Source organism: Mirounga leonina, unplaced genomic scaffold, assembly GCF_011800145.1.
Source record: "Mirounga leonina isolate KUSES-001 unplaced genomic scaffold, KU_Mleo_1.0 Mir_418, whole genome shotgun sequence".
NCBI lineage: Eukaryota > Metazoa > Chordata > Mammalia > Carnivora > Phocidae > Mirounga > Mirounga leonina.
This window is the reverse complement of record NW_023270739.1, coordinates 16,538,162-16,564,173: the sequence shown is the minus strand read 5'-3', so window position 1 is coordinate 16,564,173 and position 26,012 is coordinate 16,538,162. Positions and strand designations below refer to the sequence as shown.

The 26,012-nt window shown below is 35.1% G+C and overlaps 2 protein-coding genes across 3 annotated transcripts in view; one reads left to right on the top strand and one right to left on the bottom strand.

The window, feature by feature from the left end:
- The window catches only part of CHPT1 (choline phosphotransferase 1), a 31,134-nt gene extending 20,296 nt beyond the window's left edge, over positions 1-10,838 (top strand). Inside the window, exons 5-9 of one of the 2 annotated variants that reach the window (XR_004676092.1) lie at positions 2,040-2,171; positions 4,229-4,387; positions 4,844-4,969; positions 7,407-7,606; positions 10,669-10,832. Coding sequence is in view for 1 of the 2 variants with exons in the window: in XM_034987731.1 (XP_034843622.1) it covers positions 2,040-2,171; positions 4,229-4,387; positions 4,844-4,969; positions 7,407-7,517; positions 10,669-10,713 (573 nt within the window). In the remaining variant the exon portion in view is untranslated. Of the gene's footprint in view, positions 1-2,039; positions 2,172-4,228; positions 4,388-4,843; positions 4,970-7,406; positions 7,607-10,668 lie in introns of both variants that reach the window. The other variant, XM_034987731.1, reaches the window with a different exon arrangement.
- On the bottom strand, positions 10,695-21,167 carry SYCP3 (synaptonemal complex protein 3). Its single transcript, XM_034987732.1, has 8 exons — positions 21,035-21,167; positions 20,473-20,539; positions 20,293-20,327; positions 17,546-17,663; positions 16,620-16,719; positions 13,015-13,113; positions 10,876-10,980; positions 10,695-10,748 (listed from the first exon to the last, which is right to left on the bottom strand). The coding sequence occupies exons 1-8, from the start codon at positions 21,165-21,167 to the stop codon at positions 10,695-10,697; spliced, it is 711 nt and encodes a 236-aa protein (XP_034843623.1).
- Between the last annotated feature and the right edge of the window lie 4,845 nt (positions 21,168-26,012).

The window sequence follows — 26,012 nt, the reverse complement described above, 5'->3', positions numbered from 1 at the left end:
CACAACCTCATGCCCATAGAATTAAGAATAATAAGGATAATATCAACAGCCAACAACTAACATTTACTGAACACCTTATGTTCCCACAATTTACCATCACTGTTTTATCTGACCCTCAGAACGATACTATGAAATAGATACTATCATTATTGTTCTATAAGTAAGTCTTAGAATAATTAAGTAATTTGTCCAAGGACACATAGCTAGTAAGTACTGGAATTAAGAAGACTGATTCCAGACTCTATGTTTTTAATCACTCAGATATATACCTCCAGTAAAAATAGTAAGAGATACAAAACTAAACATACTCTTACCATAGGATCCAGCGACTGTGCTCCTTGATATTTACCCAAATAAGCGGAAAACTTATGTCCACACAAAAACCTGAACTCGGATGTTTACAGCGGCTTTATTCATAATTGCCAAAACTTGGAAGCAACCAAGATGTCCTTCAGTAGGTGAATGGATAAATTATGGTACATTCAGGCAATGGAATATTATTCAGTGTTAAAAAGGAAGCACTATCAAGACATGAAAAGACATGGAGAGACCTTAAATGCATATTATGTAGTGAAAGAAACCAATCTGAAAAGGTGGCTATATATTGTATGATTCCAACTATATGACATTCTGGAAAAGGCAAAATAATGGAGACAGTGAAAAGATCAGAAGTTTCCAGAGGTTATGGGGGAAGGAAGGATAATAGACAAAGCCCAGGAAATTTTTGGGGCAGTGAAATTATTCTGTATGATACTATAATGGTGGATACTTGTCATTATGCATTTGTTCAAACTCATAGAATGTAGATATCACCAAGAGTAAACTGTAATATAAACTATGGCTTTTGGGTGATAATGATGTATTGGTGTGGGTTCATATATTATAACAAATTTAACACTCTGGTGGGAAATGTTGATAGTGGGGGAGACATTGGGGATGGAAGTAGGGAGTATATGGGGACTCTGTATTTTCCATACAATTTTGTCATGAATCTAAAATTGCTCTAAAGATTAAGTCTATTAAAAAATAGTAAAATTTCTCTGTGGCATTAGTTTCAGAATTGCCAATTATAGTTCATATCACTGGCTCAGACTTGGAGCATATTTTTAAGTAGTGGTACATTTCCTGAGCCATTCATATTCCTTCTCATCCTGGAAGAATAACAGAATCAAAGATATGCTACTGTAGGCCTCTAAAATATACTAGAGGGATGTGATGTATGTTAGCTGCTCAGCTGGTTCCTTTAAAAAGGTGAATGTTGACCTAGAGGCAGTTAGGTTATTAAGTCAGATGTGGTTGTCTTAAATTTAATTGAATTAATTATAATGGGGAAGAATTTAATTTAATCTTAAAATCATTTCATTCAGTGTTTTGGCAATACCATAGGAAGAAAGCACACCTGCGTATTCTTACCAAAAATAATACTTATTTAGATGTAGATTTTCTATATTTGTTAATCTGTAGTTTCCACAAATGTTGGTACAATATTTTGAAGTCTGTTTTCAAAACACATTGGCCTATAGCTTTTGGCAATTTATTGTTACTGTTTTTTAAATCCTTTGCTGCCTTTGGAGGTTTTCTTGAACAGCAAATTGACCAACAGGTAAATATACTGCTAGAGATTTATCCTGGATATTAACTGCACAAAATTCTTGCATGCACACACATTGTGATATTTGTCACATTCATGATGCAGATCATGGTGTCTAACTTTTCCTGTGATGCTGCCTTTTAGAGGTACTAAATTCAAGTGAACTATCCTTTTTCATGTTTAAGTCAGATGAGGGCTTGTGAGATTAAATATTTCATCACAGTTATGTAAGTAGACTTCTCTGAATTTGGTGGATTCATTTTTCACTTAATGAATAAAACCATTAAAAGAAAATTTACCGCTATAGGCTACATCCAGGAGTTAAGGTTTGATTATAAGAAAAAGAATAGCTTATCATACAGGGCCATATCATAATGTTTCTTTACTATTTAATAGGAAAAGAAATTCTATTTTCTTAATGATTTGTTTCTTTCCTCTACCCCTAAAGATACCCATTCTAGAAATAAAATTGAAGATCTTTCCAGTTCTTGGAGTAGTAGGTGGAGCAATATTTTCCTGTTCAAATTATTTCCATGTCATCCTCCATGGTGGTGTTGGCAAGAATGGATCCACAATAGCAGTAAGATATTAATTTCATTATCATTTAGTATTAATTTTATTACAAGTTTTATTATTATCAGATACAGAGATACTAAAAATATGCCAATGTTCCAAGAATGGGGAAGGGAACCGGATGTCTTTCTTTTTAGGCACATAATACAAAAAGTATTTTAAAAAGTTTTAACGACTGAGCCACCCAGGCACCCCTCGTTCTCTTAAATGACATAAATTGGCTCTCAAGACAGTTTCAAAGGAATCCACGTAATTCATAAATTATCAGTCTTTCTGAATACATTTTATATACATAATTCTAAAGCAAAGTGTAAAACTTACTTAGATACAGAAGCCCTGATATAGGTGGAAAAATTAGTCATTTTCTGAGGTGTTTTGTCAGTTGACCTCAGTACAGTACTATGCATGAGGTACTTAGGAACACTTGTTGCTTGACCATGGATGATAAACTAGAGTGCTACCTGGAACATGAATTTTAATAAAGAGATGAAGATTTAGTGAGGATCAGTGTCCACTTTAAAGAATATTTTATTAAGAAATAATTGATAATTGGGCGCCTGGGTGGCTCAGAAGGTTAAGCGTCTGCCTTCGGCTCAGGTCATGATCCCAGGGTCCTGGGATCGAGCCCCACATCGGGCTCCCGGCTCAGCGGGGAGCCTGCTTCTCCCTCTGACCCTCTCCCCTCTCATGCTGTTTCTCTCTCGCTCGCTCTCTAAAAAATAAATAAAATCTTTAAAAAAAAAAGAAAGAAATAATTGATAATTGTTTGAAGGAAGACAAAAAAATCAAACACTATGGCTAAGAAGTGATTGATTTTTAACTCTTAAACTGGTGATTTTCCAATGTTTTTAGCAGATTTTTTTTTTAAGATTTTATTTACTTGAGAGAGAGAGAGCGAGAAAGAACACAAGCAGGGGAGAGAGGCAGAGAGAGAGGGAGAAGCAGACTCCCTGCTGAGCAGGGAGCCTGATGTGGGGCTCCATTCCAGAACCCCAGGACCATGACCTGAGCCAAAGGCAGACGATAAACCGACTGAGCCACCCAGGAGCCCCAGAAGCAGATTTTCTTGAATAAAATCTACAAAACCATAATATAGATAAGAGCACATTAGTCTAAATTTTTATAACTTATTAACATACATATTATATACATATGTACATTTTATTATGTGTATTATATACATATGTATACTATATATGTAGTATACATACTTTATTATGCAATTTGAATAATAGTATTTATAGTATTTATAATATTACTGTAATTTTTTAGTAAATTCTAACTTATGTAAACAATAAACAAGAATAATGCTGTTTTAATGAATATATTTAAATTGGTAGTTACAGATTTAGTAAACCTTAATACCAAATTTATTTCAATATTTTGTTTAGGATAAGCAGTAGTGAGAAAATCCTGATTCACATAGATAAAAATGTAATGGGTTGGATTTACAGTGTTACACAAGAGAGCTTTTGCAGTCTAAACACAAAAAAAGGCAAAGGTAGGGGGTGTTGGTATATAGAGAGACTGGGGCAGAATTAAACTTTTCCTATCAGGGGTTATTTTGTAAGATTGGCAGTTTGGGGTGCCTGGCTGGGTCAGTCGATAGAGCATGTGACTCTTGATCTCGGGGTATAAGTTCAAGCCCCACGTTAGGTGTAGAGATTAGTTAAAAATAAAATTTTAAAAAATAAAATAAAATTGGCAGGTTAAGCTTTACTTCAATATTTGCACAAAATATGTTAACTTGGCAATCAAATGTTGATGGCCTTCAGCACAGTAAAATTTGGTGTAGAATAAATCATATTTTTTAGTGGTAGTTTAAAATGTGTGTATATATAAAATTGAAATCACACATCTGTGGCACTGTATTACCTCTGTGTAACCCTAGGGTTTTGTGGAAGTTTGAAGACAGTTAAGGTCTATATACTCCTTTAGTCCATATACTCCATTATATTCTTCTTTAGGTGTCTAGTTCCTAACAAAATAGATGTTCAGAAAATGTTTGCACTGTGATAAATGCAATGTTAAAATATGATGCTGATTTTCTGATTTATCCCTTAGGGCACTAGTGTCTTGTCACCTGGACTCCACATAGGAATAATTATTATATTGGCAATAATGATCTGTAAAAAGTCAGCAACTAATGTGTTTGAAAAGCATCCTTGTCTTTATACCCTTATGTTTGGATGTGTCTTTGCTAAAGTTTCACAAAAATTGGTGGTAAGAAATTCTTTTATTTATATTTCATGGTATAAATAATGTACTTGGTCCTCAAATACAAGTCTGGAAACTATTTCATACAATGGGTAGGTTTTTAATGGTGTTATCATTATAATAGTTAGCTATTTCTGCTCCAAGTAAAACTGTGAATGTGTTAATGTTATATTCAGGGAGATAGTTTCCTTTCTGTATGCTAAGTTCTTTTAATTATCTGTTTAGTTACAATTATCAACTATAACTTTCTGATATCAAGGAATTGAAATATCAGGAACTTTAATGAGCTACCCAGTCATGAATTTGAGAAGTTTTAGAATTAGTATTTCCATATTAAATCCAGATAAATGGTCTCTTTATCTTTGTCTTAATAGTGAATTAAAGTTATAATTCTTTCCTGAAAAATAAAAGCTAAAATATTTAAAATTTAATAGTGAAATTATTTTGTTTACTTTTTTATAGATAGCTCACATGACCAAAAGTGAACTGTATCTTCAAGACACTGTCTTTTTTGGCCCAGGTCTTTTATTTTTAGACCAGTACTTTGATAATTTTATAGACGAATATGTTGTTCTTTGGATAGCAATGGTAAGTTCTTTCCTGCTAAGATTTTTATTTATTTTTAATAGATGTCAGATAACCCTATGCTTAAGAGTCATTTCAGTGAGAAGGCAGATAGTCTTACTATCTAGTCTATACTGTAAATGTTTCTGAATATTTAAAATTAACTCCTTTTAAGCCCTGAATTGTGTGTGTGTGTGTGTGTAGAAATGGCCCAGATTATCTGGGCATCAGGCTTCCAACAACTTAAATCCTTAAAAACCCCATTGTGTACCTTAAAAATATATCTTTCTCCCTCACCGAAAACAATACAAAGATGTCAAAAATCACTTCACTCTGCCCAGAGAACTGCAAATACTTATTAGGTGTCTGACTTTTACTTAATCAAGCTTGTTAGAATTATTCCGAGCTTATAGCAGGGAACAGGTATATTAGATGGAATTAGTGTTAGAACATGTGGGCATTTATTGCATCAAGAACTGTCAGCTAATATTGAAGAAACGAAACAGAAAAGACAATACTACCAAGTACAGGATTCTGGGACCATTTTGTGTTAGAAGTAAGCAACCTGATATATCTGTTTGGCTCTTGAGGACAGTGTATAACTTACATCAATAATGATGACTCATCAAGCAAAGGTTAAATTCTCATTGACTATGTCCTGCTTAAGAAAGTGGTACAGATAATACATATATTAGTTTCTATTCAAAATTATTATAAAACACAAAATTATGTGCTTAAGAGAGCCCTAGCCATCTGAGGAAAAGAAAATCACTGTTGGTAACACCTTAATTACAAACATGGATAAAGGGAGCATTATTCAGTTTTTTATTTTATTGAGACATTATTATGGTCTTCAATTAATGGTGGTTCTGAACAACTTTGCTCTGTTTTCCCTTACCTTTGGACCTCAGTGGCTTTCACCTAATTGTTAGTGATACATAAACACCTATTAAAGTGTGCTAAAAGAAATCCTTCAGTGAATCTCTTGATAATTTGAATAATCTACCCTATTTGTAGGCACTAAATATAGACTTAGGCACTAAAATATACCTGTTCTGTGCACAGACCAGGAGTACATTTGATGATTCTTTATACTAGGTTCTATAGAATTTTTGTCTCTGGAGTAAATAGCTTAATATCCATCCATGGCCTATTCAAAAGTCTTCCATTCTTCAAATGGTGGTGAGATGTAAATCTTAATCCTTGGAATTTTTTCAGGCAATAGTCTAAAAAGTGTTTGGGGGCACCTGGGTGGCTCAGTCAGTTAAGCGGCTGCCTTCGGCTCAGGTCATGATCCCAGGATCCTGGGATCAAGCCCCGCATCGGGCTCCCTGCTCCCTCTGCCTGTCTCTCTGCCTACTTGTTCTCTCTCTCTCTCTCAAATAAATAAATAAATAAATCTTAAAAAAATAAAATAAAATAAAAAGTGTTTGAAAATCAGAATAATTTCCTATCCAGTGTACATATTTTTAGGGCTCCAAAACAACCTAAATTTAAGAAATAGGGGGTGATTATTCAAAATGTCTGAAAATTCAATGTAGGGTTTCTTTTACTAAGCTTGCATATGTATTACCAAATGGAATTGTTTAACATAATTTAAAAACCAGGTGTTAAAAATTCAAGCACCTATTTTGTAGTGAGTGAGTTGGCCTGGTTTATGCCAGTGGTAGAGATTATGGTGAGGAAAGTGAATTGCATTTTTCTCTAAAACAGTATGTGGACCACAATTTAAAACAATATAAAACACTTATGTGGACCAAACAAAATATAATGTGCCATTTAGCATCCTTACAGAAAAGCTTCTTACTTCAGAGAGAAAAGGGTCAGATAGAGCTTTTCGAGTAAATGATATGGGGGAGATTTTCCCCTAATGGGTGAGAATTCCCTCTCCACTGACAGAGCTGTGAGCCTCCCTCTCTGAAAGGAAGCATTTGCTCCTGGTCTTTGGTAAACTTTTTAGAGTGTGCTTTCCTCCTTAATTTTATATTCAACACAATTTTGTATTTGCCTCTCCTCAACTAAGGTGTCTTTTCCAGGCCTTTACTTTCTTACAACTATCTCAAAGGAAAAAGAAATGTATATGATGGAATGATTTTATTAATAGTGACTGGTAGCTCTTCTAATAGAAAATTTATGGCTTTGTTGCATAGCAGAAAATTTAAAGAATGTGGAGTCAGAAGACCAATTATGTTACCTTCCAGCTTTTGTATTTTTGTCTAGGACTTTTACCACTCTGAGCCTCAGATCATATCTGTGAAATACCTTGCATGTTCCAGAGGATTTTAGTGAGGTCCAAATATGAAATATATGAAAGTACTCTAAAATGTAATATTTTCGTTGAAGAATTTTAGGTTAAGGTTTGAGATCTGAGGGGGTGGGAAGGGTGGGAACAGAAAAATATCTGCTGCTTCAGAAAAGATAGACCGTAATACATTTCATATTATTTTTTTTGCTTCCAAAGGTCATTTCTTCATTTGATATGATGATGTACTTTAGTGCTTTGTGCCTGCAAATTTCAAGACACCTTCATCTAAATATCTTCAAGACTTCATATCATGAAGCACCTGAACAGGTTCACAAGCATATTGACTAATAGCCCAAGGAAAAGAGGAGAAGCAGTTAGGGGAACCTATGAGTGAAGGAAATTCTCCTTTGCAGGAGGCTAGTATACAATATATAAGGTTATATTTGAATATAAAACATTAAGTCCTATAGATTCCATTATGTTTATTTCAGTTGTGAAGCCCTCATTGCGTATCAAAATTTTGATCACAGGTATTATCAGAGTATTACAGTCTATAAATTAGTTAAAAACAAAATCAAAGGAAGAAATTTCAATTTTCTGAGGACAAGAAAGTAAACCTCTATAGTTGTAAAGATCAGTCTCTTTGTCTCAAAAATCTTTATCAGATACTCGGGGTTTTCATTGTTAAAGGATTACATAAAAATTCAGGGCTTTAAAGGATTTTAGCCATCTTAAGGGTGAGGCTTACTTCAATTGCAAAAAATTGACAAGTGAGTTCATAATACTGCGTAAGTGCAGTATTGTAATACTGTAAGTGCAGGATTGTAATACTGTAATTACTGTGTCAAATGATGTTATAAGAAATGGTGTTTTTTAATTAGCCATTTTTCAAGTTATGTTAATTATTATCATATAAAAGGAAATACTTGTTTGCAACTAGAATTTTAAGGGGCTATTGGAATTTTCTATAATTTATGTTTAGTAAAAGGAATTTGTCTTACCAGTTCAGAAAAACAAATGAATCTTGATACATCATTCCTTGATATTCTTTTTTTTTTTTTTTTAAGATTTTATTTATTTGACAGAGAGATACAGCGAGAGAGGGAACACAAGCAGCGGGAGTGGGAGAGGGAGAAGCAGGCTTCCCACTGAGCAGGGAGCCCGATGTGGGGCTCGATCCCAGGATCCTGGGATCATGACCTGAGCCGAAGGCAGACGCTTAACGACTGAGCCACCCAGGCGCCCCCATTCCTTGATATTCTAAGTTAAAGTTTCATTGTCACAAAAAAAGACATTAAAGATCCCCTTTTATGAAACATAAAAAAGTAGCTAAAGCAAAGTTGTTGTAAGAAAATTAGTAATTTATGGGGTGCCTGGGTGGCTCAGTCAGTTAAGTGTCTGCTTCCACTCAGGTCATGATCCCAGAGTCCTGGGATCAGCCCAGGTTTTCAGGCTCCCTGCTCAGCAGGGAGCCTGCCTCTCCCTCTCTGCCTATTCTTTCTCCCCCTACCCCCCCCACCTTGTGCTCTCTCGCTCACTCACTCTCTCAAATATCTTTAAAAAGAAAATTAGTAATTTAATGACAACATGGAAAAAATATCTTCCCTTTAGACTATCAGCTAAAGTTACCTCAAAAAGACGATTCATGAGGAAAGGGGGATAATATAAATGTCAGTCATCCCATCACCAAATACATTATGTACTGATTCTTATCTTTCCACTCACTTAAAAGTATTTAGGTTGCTCATTATGAATATTGGAACTATTATAAGGATCTTTGTGACTCAGACTCCCCATCTTACCTTATTTTTAATTTTGTCTAACAGTTCTGTAGACCATAAGCCATATGATGAAATAATCAAAAAAAAAAAAAAGTAATGAACACATACTATATCTTAAGCAATAAAAAGGCATATTGAAAAAATAGTGGAAGTTGATATTCCTTGAAAGGAAAAAATATGTGAATTAAGTACACAGAAACCACTCTGGAGTACTTATTTTGCTTCTAACTTTAACTCAAACTCAGATAGGAATTTTTCAAGTGTTTGAATGGTACTTAAGATTTATATTCCAACATAAACTTTGGCTTTAAAGAAGTCCTTTACAAAATTTAGGAACTGGCTCCTTAATGTCAGATAATCGTTAATTTCTTCCTATATAAGTTGTCATATTTAAAAAAAAGAGAAACAGTATGGACTTGCTTTTTAAAACTTGGAAAATCTGGGCGCCTGGGTGGCTCAGTCATTAAGCGTCTGCCTTCGGCTCAGGTCATGATCCCACGGTCCCTGCTCAGTGGGAAGCCTGCTTCTCCCTCTCCCACTCCCCCTGCTTGTGTTCTGTCTCTTGCTGTCGCTCTGTCAAATAAATAAAATCTTAAAAATAAATAAATAAAAAATAAAACTTGGAAAACCTTAAAACTAAGGTAAAGGTGGGTTATAGGGGCAAAAATTAGAATTTAAAACATGAAAAAACAGGAGAAAACCAATCCTCTCCTCCTAATGGGGATATTTTTGTTTTGAATGATTCAACGAAAGCAATTTCAGCAAAAAATAATAAGTTTAGCTGACATATTTCAAACAAATGCTGAAACGATTTAATATTTATTAAATCTAGTGTTTCATATGTTATTCTATGTTTAAAAAATGCAGATTTTTAGTGACAAGGTATAAAGTTAACTGTTCAAGTTTGGAAATGAATGTAATCAAACTTCCATATATTTACTGAATATTAAAACTGAAAAACAAAATATTTTCTAGGTAATTTAAAGACAGATGTCAAGTATTTAAACCATAAGTAATTAGGTATGTTAATGATATGCTTTTAATCATTACTAAGGGCATGTGTCATTTAATTGTGGACCAAGCCCAATTAAACGGCATTCTGAGGTCTTTGTGGAAATGACATAGTCACAAATCCATGTCTTAAAACTGATACTTATATATCTTGTTTGGTTTTCTTAATGGTTTTTAGTAGTTTAATTTATTTCAGAACACAAACTTGGGTTTTTAATAAATTATATAAGTAATAGAATAAATTTTCTTTTGAAATTGTACTTTCGTTAGAATTGGCTGTGTAACTTAAGTATATACAGTAGAATGTACATATAACATATATTTTGTATATTTTTTCTCAAAGAAGAACAATGTAACCTTCTATAGTCCCTTTGGGACTAATACAAATATACTAAAGAAGCCAAAACCTGAAATTAAATCACCTTTATTGCTAAAAGTTAATTGACATAAAGTATTAAAGAGAAAAATTCATTATTAACTATTAAAGAGCTGGAAGCTTGGTATATATAATTTAGGAATTGCTACTACTCACATAACTGTTCAGCTTTATGTGAAGGTTAAAAGAAGGAGGGTTCTTGCACTTAAGCTAACAACACGATGTATTATTTTAAACTAGAAATTTTAAACCACTCTTAAAAGAATTAAATGCCTCATAGCTAATGTTATAATTGTATCATATTACTTAGGTTCAAGTTCTTCCTTCAAAGAGTCATCAGAATAACATGGATTGAAGAGACTTTCGAACACTTGCCATCTCTTGCTGCTGCTGTTAAATGAAAGGAAATATTAAACATTTGTTTAATTTTTAGATAAGTGTTATACATATTTCAGCAAATAAAATATTTCAATGCTTGCATTACTCATTTTTTTCAATTTAAAATATAATGACTTACAGTTTCCATCATAATTTTTTTTTGCAACATAGCCATTTCTTTTCTAAGTTCATTTTGTGCACCAGTAAGTAGATTATCATGATTCTTCTCCAAGTCCTCCATACTCTAAAACACAAAAGGCTAGTTCAGTTACAAACTACCACTTTTTATCTCAGATTCTAAACTTGTAGAATTAATTTTCAGAAGTAGGAACTTTTTAATATTCAAATAATGTACATTTTTTATTCCAAATTAAAATATTGTAAGTAATAGTGGAAACCAAAATACCCATTCAAGGAATAAAAGCATCAGACATGGATCAAATATTATAGGAGGTATAAGAGTAGTGTATTTTGCTCAAAATAATGGGTTAATGAGCTGCTAAGGTCAAAATAGAACCAAAAAAAATACTGTAATTTTTAAAATTTCTAATAAGCTTTCTAAGTATCAGGTAGTTATTATTATGACTAATCGTCAATGTGATGTGAATTCATAAGAAGGAATAAAATGATCTGTAATATAACTCTTTTTTCAATTTATGAAAAATTAGGTTATAAATATTATTCATCTAACAAATAGTGATCCTACTATATAAAAAGTATTATATTAAGTGTTGTGGAGAAATTAAAAAATATTAATACATGATCACTCCCTTATTCCAGTAAGAAATATGTAAACAGAAATAATGCAAAATTTTATAGTAGGAATGGAAATGCAACTTGTTGTGACTACATAGTAGAGAATAGGGATTGATTCCAATTTAGTTGGCAAAAGCGTAAGATTTCAATAGAGAAAGAAAAAGTATTTTAGAGCAAGAGCATAAGTAAAAGCATGGAAGTACACAATCAGTGAGTTTAGAGATTTAGAGAAGGCAATTATCTGGAGGGGTGGGAGTTACAGGACAAATGTTAACAATTGAAGCATAGAGAGAGAAAGAATCACATTATGGGAGGGTACCTGAATACCTAAGAACTGAAAATGAGTAACTTGATTTTTTCAGGAGTTAAGATAATATGACCGACCTATGAAGGGTAGTTTAGAGAATAGAAAAAAATCAGTTGAGGTTTAATAGTACAAGCAAAGAATGATGCGGCTGTAAACTAGGATAATAGCTCTGGGAACTAAAAAAAGGAACCACTGCAGAAGTAAAAATTACAGGACCTACTAATAACTGGATATGAAGAATAAGGGAGATGTAGAAGTCAAATATAATACTAAAGTTCCTAGCCTAAGTGGTAACATTTAGTGATAAGATTTAGAAGAAATCTTTTTTAGTACTTATCAATCTTCACACTAATTAAATGGTTTTTAGGGAGCATTAGAGCAAGCTGATTGGAAACACTTGAAGTAACTCTGGTATACATACATACTAAGGTTCTTTAAAAATAATTGGTTTAAAACTACTAGTTTACTCAGAGCATCCTGATTCCTTTAAAAGGGTGACATTTTAACATTTGAACAAGATTATCTAAAAGAATCCCCACATCAAAAAAAAAAAGTATGTGCAGGATTCCAATGAACTCCTATAAACAGTTACTAAAAAATAAATATATATCTGTGTAAGACGTCAATGCCAAAAACCACAATTCACTAATATGCATATGTGTCAGATAATTCTCAATCCACAACTTTTTAATCCTCTGGCTTTTTCATTCTATTATAAGTCTGGGCCATCTCTTATTATAAGATGGCATATAAAGCCATTTTTAGTCACTGTAATAATCCTAAAAGGAAATATGCCATAAAATACATATATATTACATTAGAAAATAAAAAATATTCCTCATTTTCAATTGGGTATTTTCTATTTAGCAAACACTGGAGATACAAAGACAAGTAAAAGACTACCTAGAAATGACTCACAGACTTTCTATTTTCAGTTAAGACAGAACTATTAAAGTATGAATTTTATGCACATTATATACATTTAAATAAAATTCCCAATTTACCATTTCCTGTTTTGGAAGAATCCCCACAAAAACATTAGAATCATAAAGTAAAAATATATTTAACACTTAAATCAAAATGGAAAGTAGTTAAGAATTTAAAATATATAATAAGCAAAATGTTTTTTCCCTTAAACTTAGAAGGAAAAAATTTTCTTCTACTTCCAAATATAATGTTATATAAGAATGTATTACATAACCAAATACAACAGACCTTTATGAACTGCTCATATAACTGTCTAATTGTTTTCAGTCTCTGGCTCTGAACAATTCTAGATTGTTGAAAAACCTTTTGTTGCTGTCGAAACATGTTCTAAAAATGTAAAAGAAGAAAATTTAACAATTTGGGTAAAATTTAAAATTTAGTAAAAAATAATTCTACATTGAACTTAAAAAGGAATGGTTTTTAAATCAACAGTTTTAACTATTATGACCAAGTTAATCACTAATATACAACAATAATAATCCTACCAGTCTTTTAGTACGAACACTTAACAATACTCAAAATAGTTTTGTTTTTGTTTTTTAATGTAGGCTCCATGCCCAATGTGGAGCCCAACACAGGGCTTAAACTCACAACCCTGAAATCAAGAGTCAGATACTTAGGGACCCCTGGGTGGCTCAGTTGGTTAAGCATCTGCCTTCAGCTCAGGTCATGATCCCAGGGTCCTGAGATCAAGTCCCACATCGACTCCAGCAGCGGGCTCCTTGCTCAGCAGGGAGCCTGCTTCTCCCTCTGCCTGCATCTTTCCCTGCTCGTGCTTGCTCACTCACTCTCTGACAAATAAATAAAAACTTAAAAAAAAAAAAAAAGAGTTGGACGCTTACCTGAGCCACTGAGGCACCCCAACAATACTCGAAATATGTTTTAATTCTTGGTGCTTTCTGTATCAACATGTATGATCCTTCCAATGATGCTGATCTTTCAGTTTCTTGGCCTACTTTCCACCAATGGTTTTGTCCCCCACCCTACTTTAGCCATTCACAAACATGCTCATATCCTAGATTTTGTCATTGCCAATAACTACAACTTCTACATAGTATTAACAATAGAAAATGTCAACTCTGTTAGACACCACCTGAATTTTTTTAATTTATTTTTAAGATTTTATTTATTTGACAGAGACAAAGTGAGAGAAGGAACACAAGCAGGGGGAGTGGGAGAGGGAGAAGCAGGCTTCCCACGGAGCAGGGAGCCCGATGTGGGGCTCGATCCCAGGACTCTGGGATCATGACCTGAGCCGAAGGCAGACGCTTAACGACTGAGCCACCCAGGCGCCCCTGAATTCTTTTTAAATAAACATATTATGTATGAACGCATTTAATCCCCAGAACGCATTTAATCCTCAACTCTATGAGACAGGTATTATTATTCCCCTTTCATAGATAAGGAAACTGAGACATAAAGATAATTTTTCCAGTTTCACATCTAGCATTCGGGCATACCAGGATGTGATTGCAAAGAGTATGTTTCCAGAATCCAGGTCTAACCACTCATTATTCATGCTGTTTCTCCAAACAGCCCACTATTCAACCACTACCTGCCTACCATTCTGACTCGCTCTTAGTATTGCAACTCAATAATCTCTATCAATACCTAAAATCTACTCATCCTATACCTAGTTTTCACTGTCCCCTATCCCTATTCCCATGTCCTCACTTTCTTCCCAGCTTAAATTCTATGGTCAATCATAATTACTCCTTTCATATATATATATCCTGCCCTATTCTTACTCTGTCACACTTGTTTGGCTAAACCCCAATCCTGGAAAATTCAACTCCAGCTACTCTGCCTACATCCCTGCAGCTGATCATGACTGGAGAAAAGCCCACAATTACGCTGCTATGTCTCACTCTAAATTGTAATCACTGTGATCACAAGCCTAACTTCGATCCTTAATGCTGCTTGGAAATTATATTTCTCTAGTCCATTCACTGATCCACTCAAGAAAGTATTTTATACCTTCTCATTTGACCTCAAAAGGCAACATGTTTTTTCTATCATCCAAGGACCTTAATTATTTCACTAAAGAAACACAAGTAATCCAAAGAGAACGTTGAATCTTCATCACCATTTCTACCTACGTACCTACATCTGTGCTCACATACTCTACCTTCTTCCCTGTTTTTAAGGATGAACTATCCTTGTTCTCTGCTATCACCAATTTCTTCATATGTTCCAACCATTCTAAGAATTCAACAACTGTCCTCCTCTTTCCATTACTTTTTATTTTTCCCTCAAAATTATTCTTATTAGCACACAAACATGTTCTTTCTACATTCTTAAACAAAAACCACACACTATTCCTCTTCTACTCAGGCCACCACCCTATTTCTTTCTTTCCTATTCTCTCTTATACTCATTCTAATCAAGTTTTTGCACTCCCTTTTCTACCAAAATCATTCTGATCAAGAACGCCAACAACCTTGACATTGCCAAATCCACCCTATTTCACCCATTGCAGCATATAACAAAGTTAATCCTCTCTCCCTCTTAAAAGGCTTTCTTGACTTCACTTGGAGTCATTTTTTTCCTATTAGGTCACTCATTCTCAGTCTCTTTTACTGGTTCTCTCATCTTCTTGAACTCTAAACACTGAAGTACTTATTCCAGAACTCAGTTCTTAGACCTCCCTTTTACATTTACAATCACTCCCTTGGTGATCTCATCCAATCTCACGGCTTAAATGCTGTCTTTATGTTGAGAATTTCCAACTTTGTATGTTCAACTCATCTCTTTTCAGAACTCTATAGACTCCTATACCAATGGCCTACTCAACACATTCTCTTGGATGTTTCATATTAACATTTCCAAAACTGAGCTGCCCAACCAAGCCCTAAAATTATTTAATATGAATAGTACCTGAGATCTTAAATAAGAAATGTGTGATAATTTTATAAATGGAAGAATGAAATAAAAGGATAGCTAAAATGTAGTTACATAATATATGGGTGGTGCTCACTCCCATCTCCCATAGAAATGGGCATGTAACACAAGTCTGGCCATTAAAAGTAAACCATGCTTTGCCATAATGACTGGTTCAGGAATGGGCAAATGATCCAAACTAGATCAGTGATATTCCTCCACAGGACTTTTCTTTCTGCCAGTTATCGAGCAAAACTATCTTTCTGCTAGTTATTGAGAAAAACCCAGTCGACTGGGGTTACTAAACTTGTAGTAGTAAGTTTAAATTGCAAGAAGCTATCTTGCTTACCACACTGAAAGAGCCTATTAAGAATTGGAGACAGAGGGACACCTGGGTGGCCCAGTTGGTTAAGCATCTGCCTTCAGCTCGGGTCATGATCCCAGGGTCCTGGGATCAAGTCTTGCCTGCTTCTTCCTCTGCCTGCTGCTCTCTTTGCCTGCTGTTCCCCCCGCTTGTGCACTCTCTCTCTCTGACAAATAAATAAATCTTCAAAAAATTAAATAAAATCTTTAAAAAAAAAAAAAAAACTGGAGACAGTGCCCAAATGACACTATATAAGCAATTCTTTCTTATACCCATCCAGCTATGCCTGAAGCTAAACTACCCCTGGACTTCTTTTATATAAACTAATAACCCTTCTTTTGTACTTCGATAATTTCTGTCACTGGGAACTGCAAGAATCACAACCAACATAGGAAGCAAAGGCCAACAGCTTTTGTAAGTACGGTATGTGCTTGTAATTCTCTGGTTTACCATTCAGCAGGACCAAAACACATAGCCAGCATGGGAAATGGAACCTAGCTGAGTGTCACAGATCTACTACACAGCTAGGCTCTCCATTCCTACTTGACACTTGGTTATAACTGATTATAAAATTAAGCGTGATACTAACAGCTAGTTTTTCTTCTTGTTCCTCAGCTTTCTGCATATCTATATCCCATTGCTGAAACAAAGTCAGAAACTGCTGAGAATATTCTTGGTTAAGCTTCTGCCTGTAAAACGCAAAAATGAATATTTTCATATTGTATACCAAAACATTCAAAACAAAATTTATTTGACATACTTTATAAATACTAAAGAAGGAAATAATGACATCTTAAATTTTCAAATATGAAACCAAAATGTAAAATTATGATTTATGCTGATTTGGGAAGTATTTCTTTTCCTAACCAGCTAACAGAAAAGCCCTCTCACATGCTTTAGTTCCTAAAAACTATGGACGTTTTATTATATATGTAATTTTTCCAGAAAAGTCCATTTCATCTCCAAGCAGATTTTTATTTTTTCCAACCAAATATAGGTTCCGATATGATAGATTCAATGAAGTTATTATGTTTATCATGTAAGATTTCCAAACAAATATTCCACTTAATTTTTCCCCACTTTGGTACAACAATGATTTTGTAAAAAAGAACAATTAAGTCAATTCAGCTAAAACACACAGATGTAATATTTACAATAAGACTGATCTTTCTACATTGTTAAGCAGGTAACTATCACAAGGCTAATAATTTATATGACATTTAATTTTTATTCAGTTGGTGCATTTCTAGAATGAATATGAATAACCTTTAGAGTAAAAAATTCAGTTGTTATTTAAATGGAGAAAAAGACAATCTGCATTGATTTCTAAGAAATATATCTCAAGTCTATGAAGAAGGTTATAGAACAAAAAGACTTAAAGAAAAATCAAGCCAAATATATATTTTACTAGAGACCCCGATAAATAGAAGAGGATAGTATTTTTCATAATTTACAGCAATGAATACTAAGAAATGATACAAATGTCATGGCTGTGAAAAAAACCAACGACCTTACCTTTGCTCTTGTTGGGTTTTCCAAACATGTTCAATTTTCTGGTTACTAGTTTTGAGAGAAGCCTTTGTATACAATTCTAGTCTTTTTCTCTTGGCAAGAAGAGCCTTGTTAATGTCAGCTTTATCAAAAATAAATATTCATTAAAACTTGTTGAAAATTATTTTGTTCCCACACATTCAAATTAAATAGGGATACAGTTGGTTCGACTGTTTTGGAAAGACATTTAAAAATAAATCTTAGGGATGCCTGGGTCGTTCAGTAGGTTAAACCTCTGCCTTCTGTTCAGGTCATGATCCTGGGATCAAGTCCCGCATTGGGCTCCTTGCTCATCAGGAAGTCTGCTTCTCCCTCTGCCTGCTGCTCCCCCTGCTTGTACTCTCTCTCTCTCTTTTTCAATCTCTCTCTTTCTCTGACAAATAAATAAAATTTTGAAAAAATTTAAATTAAATCTTAAAGTAGGTATAATATTAAAAAGCAAGATTATTTGTTTTTTTTCCTAAGAAAACTTTCAGCTATTAGTATCCCTATTTTGATTTTCCTAACTGAAATTTTTAATTTAGAGATGATTAAAAAAAGCTAACCATGAAAAAAGAAAAGGGAGTCTCAAAGACAGACCTTTAACTTCCTCATGAGAAAACACTAATAAAGGCTAAATTTTTCTAAATTTGTAAAATACTCTCCAAATGAAAGAACTCATGTAGATGAGTTATTGCTAGAACCCATCATATGAAACACACAAAATTATTTTTAAAAAGAATCCAAAAAGGGGTGGCTCAATTGATTAAGTGTCCACTGTGGGCTCAGGTCATGATCCCAGGGTCCTGGGATGGAGTCCTGCATCAGAGCTCCCTGCTCAGCGGAGAGTCTGCCTCTCCCTCTGCCTGCCACCCTCTCCTCCCCTCGTGCTCTCTCTCTCACAACAGTAAATAAAAAATCTAAAAAGAATCCAAAAAGGATAAAAACAGTTAAATACGAAAATTATTTTTAAAAAATACACTCCGTGATACTTTTAAATATAATTTTTACCAAAAGAGATAGAAACGAAGCGTAGGAACATCTTAAGTAAATATCTTGATAAATTCATTCGAGAACCTTTTTAAATACTTTTATATGGAACTTTTTTTTCCTGGACTTACTAAAAGAAAATTTTTTTCTTACTGAAGTATAGTTGACACACAATGTTATACATTAGTATCAGGTGTATAACAATGATTTCAGGAGCTTTTTTTTATAGGACATTTTTACCCATAAGTACTGTATTTCATAAAATTTTTAATACCTCAAAAAATGCTTTGCTAAACACATGCCTATGAATCTACCATCAATAATTATTTTTCAGTAATCATGATGGATTTGTATTACTATACAAATACTCTATTTCTAATATCCACCTATGATAAATTTAGAAGATTATAAAACAAACACTTTTCTGCCACCAAATAGAGCAAAGCTTTCAAAAAAGACTTGACTGAATAAATAATCCATATAGAGGAGCCAAATTATTAACTCTTTTTTAAGAATACTATCCCCTGGGGCACCTGGGTGCTCAGTCAGTTTAGTGTCCCTGTTTCCCTCAGGTCAAAATCTCCAGGTCTTGGAGATCACATTGTGTTGGGCCCCCTGCTTGGCAGGGAGTCTGCTTCTCTCCCTCTCCCTCTGCCCCTCCCCCGGCTCATGTGTGCTCTCTCTCTCAAATAAATAAATAAAATCTTTAAAAAAAAGAATACTATCCCCTAACACAGTTAATGTAACTAATATCAAATATATCATTTAAGGTTTAACTTTTTTTTTTTTTAAGATTTTATTTATTTATTTGACAGAGAGGACACAGTGAGAGAGGGAACACAAGCAGCGGGAGTGGGAGAGAGAGAAGCAGGCTTCCCGCGGAGCAGGGAGCCTGATGCGAGGCTCGATCCCAGGACCCTGGGATCATGACCTGAGCCGAAGGCAGACGCTTAACGACTGAGCCACTCAGGCACCTCGGTTTATTAACTTTTTATCTGATTATGTACTTCTTACTAGCTAGCAGGGTTACCTTTCTAAACTACATAGTTTAATAATGTAAAAAATAACAATAAAGAGGTATTTTAAAGGGTTCGATTTATACTGCCCCCAAGAAAAGAACGCAGGTGGGGCACCTCGTTAAGTGTCTGCCTTCCGCTCAGGTCATGATCCGGGGGGCCTGGGATCGAGCCCCGCATCAGGCTCCCTGCTCCGCGGGAAGCCTGCTTCTCCCTCCCCCACTCCCCCTGCCTGTGTTCCCTCACTCGCTGTCTCTCTCTGTCAAATAAATAAATAAAATTTAAAAAAAAAAAGAAAAAAGAACACAGGAATGTCATAGAAAATAACTAAATTGAGAAAATGAAAAACTGACATATATAAAGATATGTGTGTTTTTAACACTTAGTCCATGGGTTTGTGAAAGTTCATACAAATAGGGATAGAGACATTCCCCTTCCATTTTTGTTCTAAAATTGCACAGTTCTCTAAATTCACACATATATAAAATAAAAACACCATTCTTACCTCACCATTGTTAATACCATTCTTACTCTTCACATTGACAACTGGAGATTAAGGAAATCTATGTAGCTGAATCACACATACTTAGGCAAAATCTTATATATGAGGACAAAGCATTAGGTAACAGTCTTATAGTCCACTGATTAACATTTCCTATTACACAGATTATGTGTTATATGGTTTAAAATAATTATCTTAAAAAACAAATATCTCCTAAAACATACCTCCAAATCTTTCCAGCATATTTTGTACTTCACCCCTATGAAATTACATTAAAAAATTTTTAATTAAAGATTGAAATATCACACATACAATGTATTTTACAACAATACTCATTGGACAACCAAAGTAGACTTTTCTTAAAGGACTTTATGTAACAGAAAAAATTATTTTGAGCACATCACCCCATATCTTCAAATATTGCTGCAGAAGTCCTTTTCTTCCCATGCTTATCAATTACTGGAGTCTTCCCTGCATTGACAATAAAAAAGAAAATATTTTTGAAACTAAATATTCCATTTTAGTAATTTTTAATGGTATAATATCTTAATTTTGAGGACTTTTAGGCTTTTGTGCCAACATAACTTTTTAAAGCAGATATAAATACAGTACTTGCTCTGCAGTTTAGATGGAATTAAACCAGGATCCAGGACCATTTTACAGCAACAATTTTGCAAGCCTTCCTGTGTTAATGTCATAGTAAGCCAGGTTTTTATTTATTTTTACATATTATATATATTTATGCTATAGTTAGGTTTATTTACTTATTTATGGAACAGACATCTGGAGAATAATGACTATAAAGGTAAGAGATGCTGTGTAAACTTTTCGAACTCCAAATGAGACACATGAAGTACATGAAAATGCTTTACAAATAAAGTTTTATTATAGTCTAAAATGTAGTGCATCCCAGACGAATGAACTACAGGACATAGTGACTGCCCAACAATATTAGATATACTGTACCTTCAGTAACATCCTCCTCTGAACCACTCAGATCTTTTTTATCTTCTTTCTCAAAGTCATAGGCTCTTATAACCTGATCCTCCATTGATGGCTTCCCAGATTTCCCTGTATGTTTTCTTCCAGAGGGCACCATATTTAGATGTTTTCTGACTTTTAAAACATAAGTCTGTCAGACCTTCTGAATCCAAAGACACCATGTAAGTAAATTGGTAAATTTCAAAATTAGCGATATCAAAGTTTGTCTTAGTTGAATAACATTTTAGGAGTCTCCTCACTTATTCTGTTGGCCCAAAATTAACAAAGAGGATAATGACAGCATCGACCCTGATTCCAGGTGTGCGGCGATGGAGAGTTGGCATCTGAGGGCTATGAGATCTGAATTTTAATCCGGCCTCTGTCAGATTCTGGCTAAATTCGGGCTAGATTCTAGTCTGTGCATTTCCGTCACAAAGTGAAATTGTAGTTGTTGACGGGTTCGATCCCGTGAGCATGCCCCAAAATAAGTTCAGAGCAAAATAAATATAAAATAAAAGCGTTCTGCCATCTGTGCTTTGAGAAATAACGATTACGCCTAAGATTTTCACAACACAGACATCGAGGACAAAGGAAGAGAAGCCCTGTTCATTCTGTTTATGACAGGTTTGGGGCGGGCACGAGGGAGAGACGCGCAGAGGGACGAAGGCTCACACTGCTCCCCGGAGGATATAAACTTGCCCAGGGCGTCGTGACCAGTCAGACTCCGTTCAGCCCTCGGCTTTCCACCCGCCCCTCGCCTGCTCAAGGCCCTGCCCTCAGTGAAGTTCACGGACTTCATTTTCCTGTCAGAGGCCCCAGGTAGAGCCAAGAGGAAAGATTTACCTCACAGATCGAGAGTAGCCTCTGGCTCAGACTCTCGCGCTAGACAAAGTCCTCCCCTTCTCACGCCTAAAAAAAAACCCCAATGGCCAAAGACCACCCACAGGTATAGGTCTCCAGACAGGTGTCCCTGCCACTCCAGCCCCCACCCCCCCACCTCCTCACCTGAGTGAGGCTCACGCTTGGCTAGCGCGACGCTCCTCTGAAGCAACTCAGAATTCACGCGGGAGAAAAGCCAGGGTCATCTCGCCTGAGGGCGTCGCTGATTGGCTGGTAGCTGCGCGCGTGCGTATAGAAGGCCACAGGCTCCGCCCCCACGGGCAACTGACCACGAGACTGCTGACCTAGAGCGCCTTGCGGCGGGCCGCTGCCTACGCTGGCAAGCGCACTTGAGGTCTGTTCCTGTCTAGTTTTTTTTTTTAACTTAAGTTTCTTAAATTTTTATATTTGAACGTTGCAGAATATATAAGTTACGAAACATGATGAACATATGACCTAATTTGTGAAGTAGAATTGTACCAGAGCCCTTGGCATTTTCTCAGGAAATCCTTTCCATCCTATCCCCGCCCCCAATTCCCCTTTCAGAGATATTGTTTCAATTATCCTGAAAAAGTGTAAATCGTCGTCCCTCCCATTTTCTACGTTTTGTTACCACACGTAAGTGTCCTTAACTTTGCTTGGTTTTGTGTCTGGGTGATACCAAAAAAATAATAATAATAATACCATATTCTTTGTAATATTCTGCCACTCACTTTTTACTTCGCATGTCACTAAGCATCTATTATTAGGTGTGGCCATATTTCTTTAGTTTTCACTGCTGTATGACATTTTGTGCCTCACTTCCACAGTTTATTCATTGATTTTCTTGACCGTGCACATGTGGGTTGCTTTCAGAGCATAGCCTGTATAAACAGTGCCACTACGAAATTTTGATCTTATGCATATATGCTAAAGTTTTTGCAGAGAATCTAGGTGTGAAGTTGCTAGGTCATAAAATGGATGATATTCAGTAATGCTGAACTGGTTTCCAATTTATGTCCCCACCAACAGAGTAGAGTGAGTTCCCATTGTTTAGTATACTCACCACTTGGTATAGTCAGATTTCTTTCTTTGTTAAAGATATTATTTATTTATTTGACAGATAGAGACACAGCGAGAGGGAACACAAGCAGGGTGAATGGGAGAGGGAGAAGCAGGCTTCCCGCTGAGCAGGGAGCCCAATGTGGGGCTTGATCCCAGGACCCTGGGACAATGACCTGAGCTGAAGGCAGATGCTTAACAACTGAGCCATCCAGGCTCCCCGGTATAGTCAGATTTCTTCATTTTGCCATTCTAGCAGGTATAAAGTGATACTGCTTTGGGGTCTGCTTTATATTTCTCCAATCACTCATAAAATTAAACTGTTGTTATTTGCATTTCCTTTTCCTCAAAATACCTATTTGAGGTTTTTTTTGTTGATTTATAAGTCTTTATATATGCTGGATATTAATCTTTATTACTTTTTCTGTATCTTTTCAAAGAAACATCTTTATCCTAAAGTCATAAAAATATAAAGGTTTTAAGTTTTATTTTTTATTTTTTAAGTCTTTGTTCATTTAGAATCGATTTTTGTGCCTGGTGTCAAAGTAGGATCCAATTACTTTTTTTTGCCCCATGTGGAACCCAATTTATTGAATAGTGCATGCTTTCCCTATAACAGCTGTGTTCCTTCATATAAGTTTCTACATGTTTTTTTGAGTTTGCGGCTTTAACCTGTTCCACTGGCGAGTTGTGCCCATCCCTGTGCCAAAACCACAGTTTTCATCATTCCAGCTTTATTATATCTTTGGTATCTTTTTTTTTTTTTTTTTTTTGGTGGGCAGCAAAGCAAGGTTTTTTGAGCTATAGCAAAGTGATAGTACAAAGCTCCCAAGAAGGGAGGCGACCCAAAGGGGTTGCCCTATCTTTGGTATCTAATAGGGCAAGTCTCATACCTTATTGTCTTTGGGAGTATTCTGTGTATTCTTGAACTTTTGTTTTTCATGTAAATTTTAGAATCTGTTTTCCAAGTTCCATGAAAAACAAACAAACAAACAAACAAACCTGTTGGATTTTGATTGGAATTGCACTGAATCTAGAGCCCAGTTTGAGGAAATGAGTCTTCCTATTCTTGAATATAGCATATTTTCCATTTATTTAGAACTTGTTTAATATTAATCAATAAAGTTAGTCCTTTTTTTCTCTGTACAGGGTTTATACTGTTATTAGATTTATTTATAGATTATATTGTTATTGCTGGTATATAAAAATCCAATTGATTTCTGATATTGATCTTATTCTTATATCCAGCTGGATATAATTTGTAGAGGCTGAGAGTGTATAATCATATCATCTGTGAATAATGACAGTTCTGTTTCTAATTCTTAGGCTTTTTTTTCTTTCTTTTCTGACTGTACTTGCTAGAATGTTTAGTATAAAGATGAATAGAAGCATCAGTACTGAACATTCTTCCCTATTTTAAAGGTCATGTTTCTAAGGTTTCTACTAACAATGATGATGCTGTATGTAGGTAGTTGCTCTTTTAGCAAATGTAGCTTCTATTTGTAGTTCGGTAAGTTTTTTGTTTGTTTGTTTTGTCATTCTGTTTTAAATCATGAATGAGTGCTGCATTTTATTTAATTATCTTTATATCTATTGAAATGATCTTTTCTCTTTATTTTGTTAATGTGGTAAATGAGATTCATATGTTTTTCTAATGTTAAACCAAACCTACATTCCTGTGATATACCCAAGTTGATCATGATATATTAGCTTTTTAAGCATGTTGCTATGTTTGGTTTATACAGCATTTTGTGTCCATTTTCATGACTGAGATTGGCTTGTAATTTTCTGCTTTTACCTAGTTTGGAATGAAGTCTATGTACATGACTTGCTCTGTGTTATCAAGTCTTTGTTCAAATGCTAGTATTCATATCAGTGAGGCCTTTTCTGCCCCTACTTTTAGATATTGTAAATGCAAACTCTGCGCCTTACTTCTCTTTCCCTATTCCCCTTCCCCGTATACCTTTCTCCTAGCACTTACCATTTTTTATTATAAATGTAATTTATTTGCTTTATTGTCTTCCCCAACCCCCTTAGAATGTAAACTCTGAAGGGCAGACAGAATTGTATATAGTGTGAGGAACAGATCTAATTTCATCTTTTCCCAAATATCTATCCAATTATCCCAACATCATTTACTAAAACGTCAACCTTTGCCCCCTGCTTGATTTCAAAATACTATCTTTATTATACACTAGATTTCCATAATCCATCGGGGTTAACATCTGGATTTTGTTACATTCCACTGACCTATCATTCATGTACCAGTACCACACTGAATTATAGACACTTGTGAGTGTGTATATATATATTAAAGATTTACTTATTATAGAAAGCGCTAGTGCACAGAGTGGGAGGGGCGAGAGAGAGGGGGAGAGAGAGAGAATCTCAAGCTGACTCCCCACTTAGTGGGGATCCCCATCCCCACTCAGGGCTCACCCTCACCACGGTGAGATCACAACCTGAGCCAAAACTAAGATCGGAAACCTAACCAACTGCACCACGTAGGTGCCCCATGAGTGTATTTTAATATTTGATAGGCCCCCTGCCCCTCATAGCTATTTTTTTCAGGGTTTCCTAGCTATTCTTGCATTTTTAAAAATATTTTATTTATTTATTTGAGAGAGAGAGAGGGAGAAGCAGGCTCCCCGCTGAGCAGGGAGCCCAGTGCAGGACTCAATCCCAGGACCCTGGGAGCATGACCTGAGCTGGAGGCAGACACTTAACTGACTGAGCCACCCAGGCGCCCTTTTGCATTTTTAAAAATGTGACTTTTAGCATCATCTTGTGTCTAAGAAGAAAAACCTTGACTTTTTTTAAGTTTTTATTTAAATTCCAGTTAGTGTACATACAGTGTAATATTAGTTTCAGGTATACAATATAGTGATTCAACCTTTCTATAAAACATCAGATGCTCATCACAGCAAGTGCACTCCTTAATCCCCATCACCTGTTTTACCCATCCCCACCACCTGCCTCCCCTCTCGTAACCAGCAGTTTGTTCTCTCTAGTTAAGAGTCTGTTTCTTGGTTTGCCTCCCTCT

Excerpts from the sequence above, each read along its gene's own strand:
- SYCP3 (XM_034987732.1), bottom strand. The coding sequence starts at position 21,167 with ATGGTGCCCTCTGGAAGAAAACATACAGGGAAATCTGGGAAGCCATCA. Across the intron at positions 16,720-17,545 it reads AAAACCCAACAAGAGCAAAG|GCAGAAGCTTAACCAAGAAT; the intron begins GTAAGGTCGTTG and ends TGCGTTTTACAG. Across the intron at positions 10,981-13,014 it reads TATATGAGCAGTTCATAAAG|AGTATGGAGGACTTGGAGAA; the intron begins GTCTGTTGTATT and ends TTTGTGTTTTAG.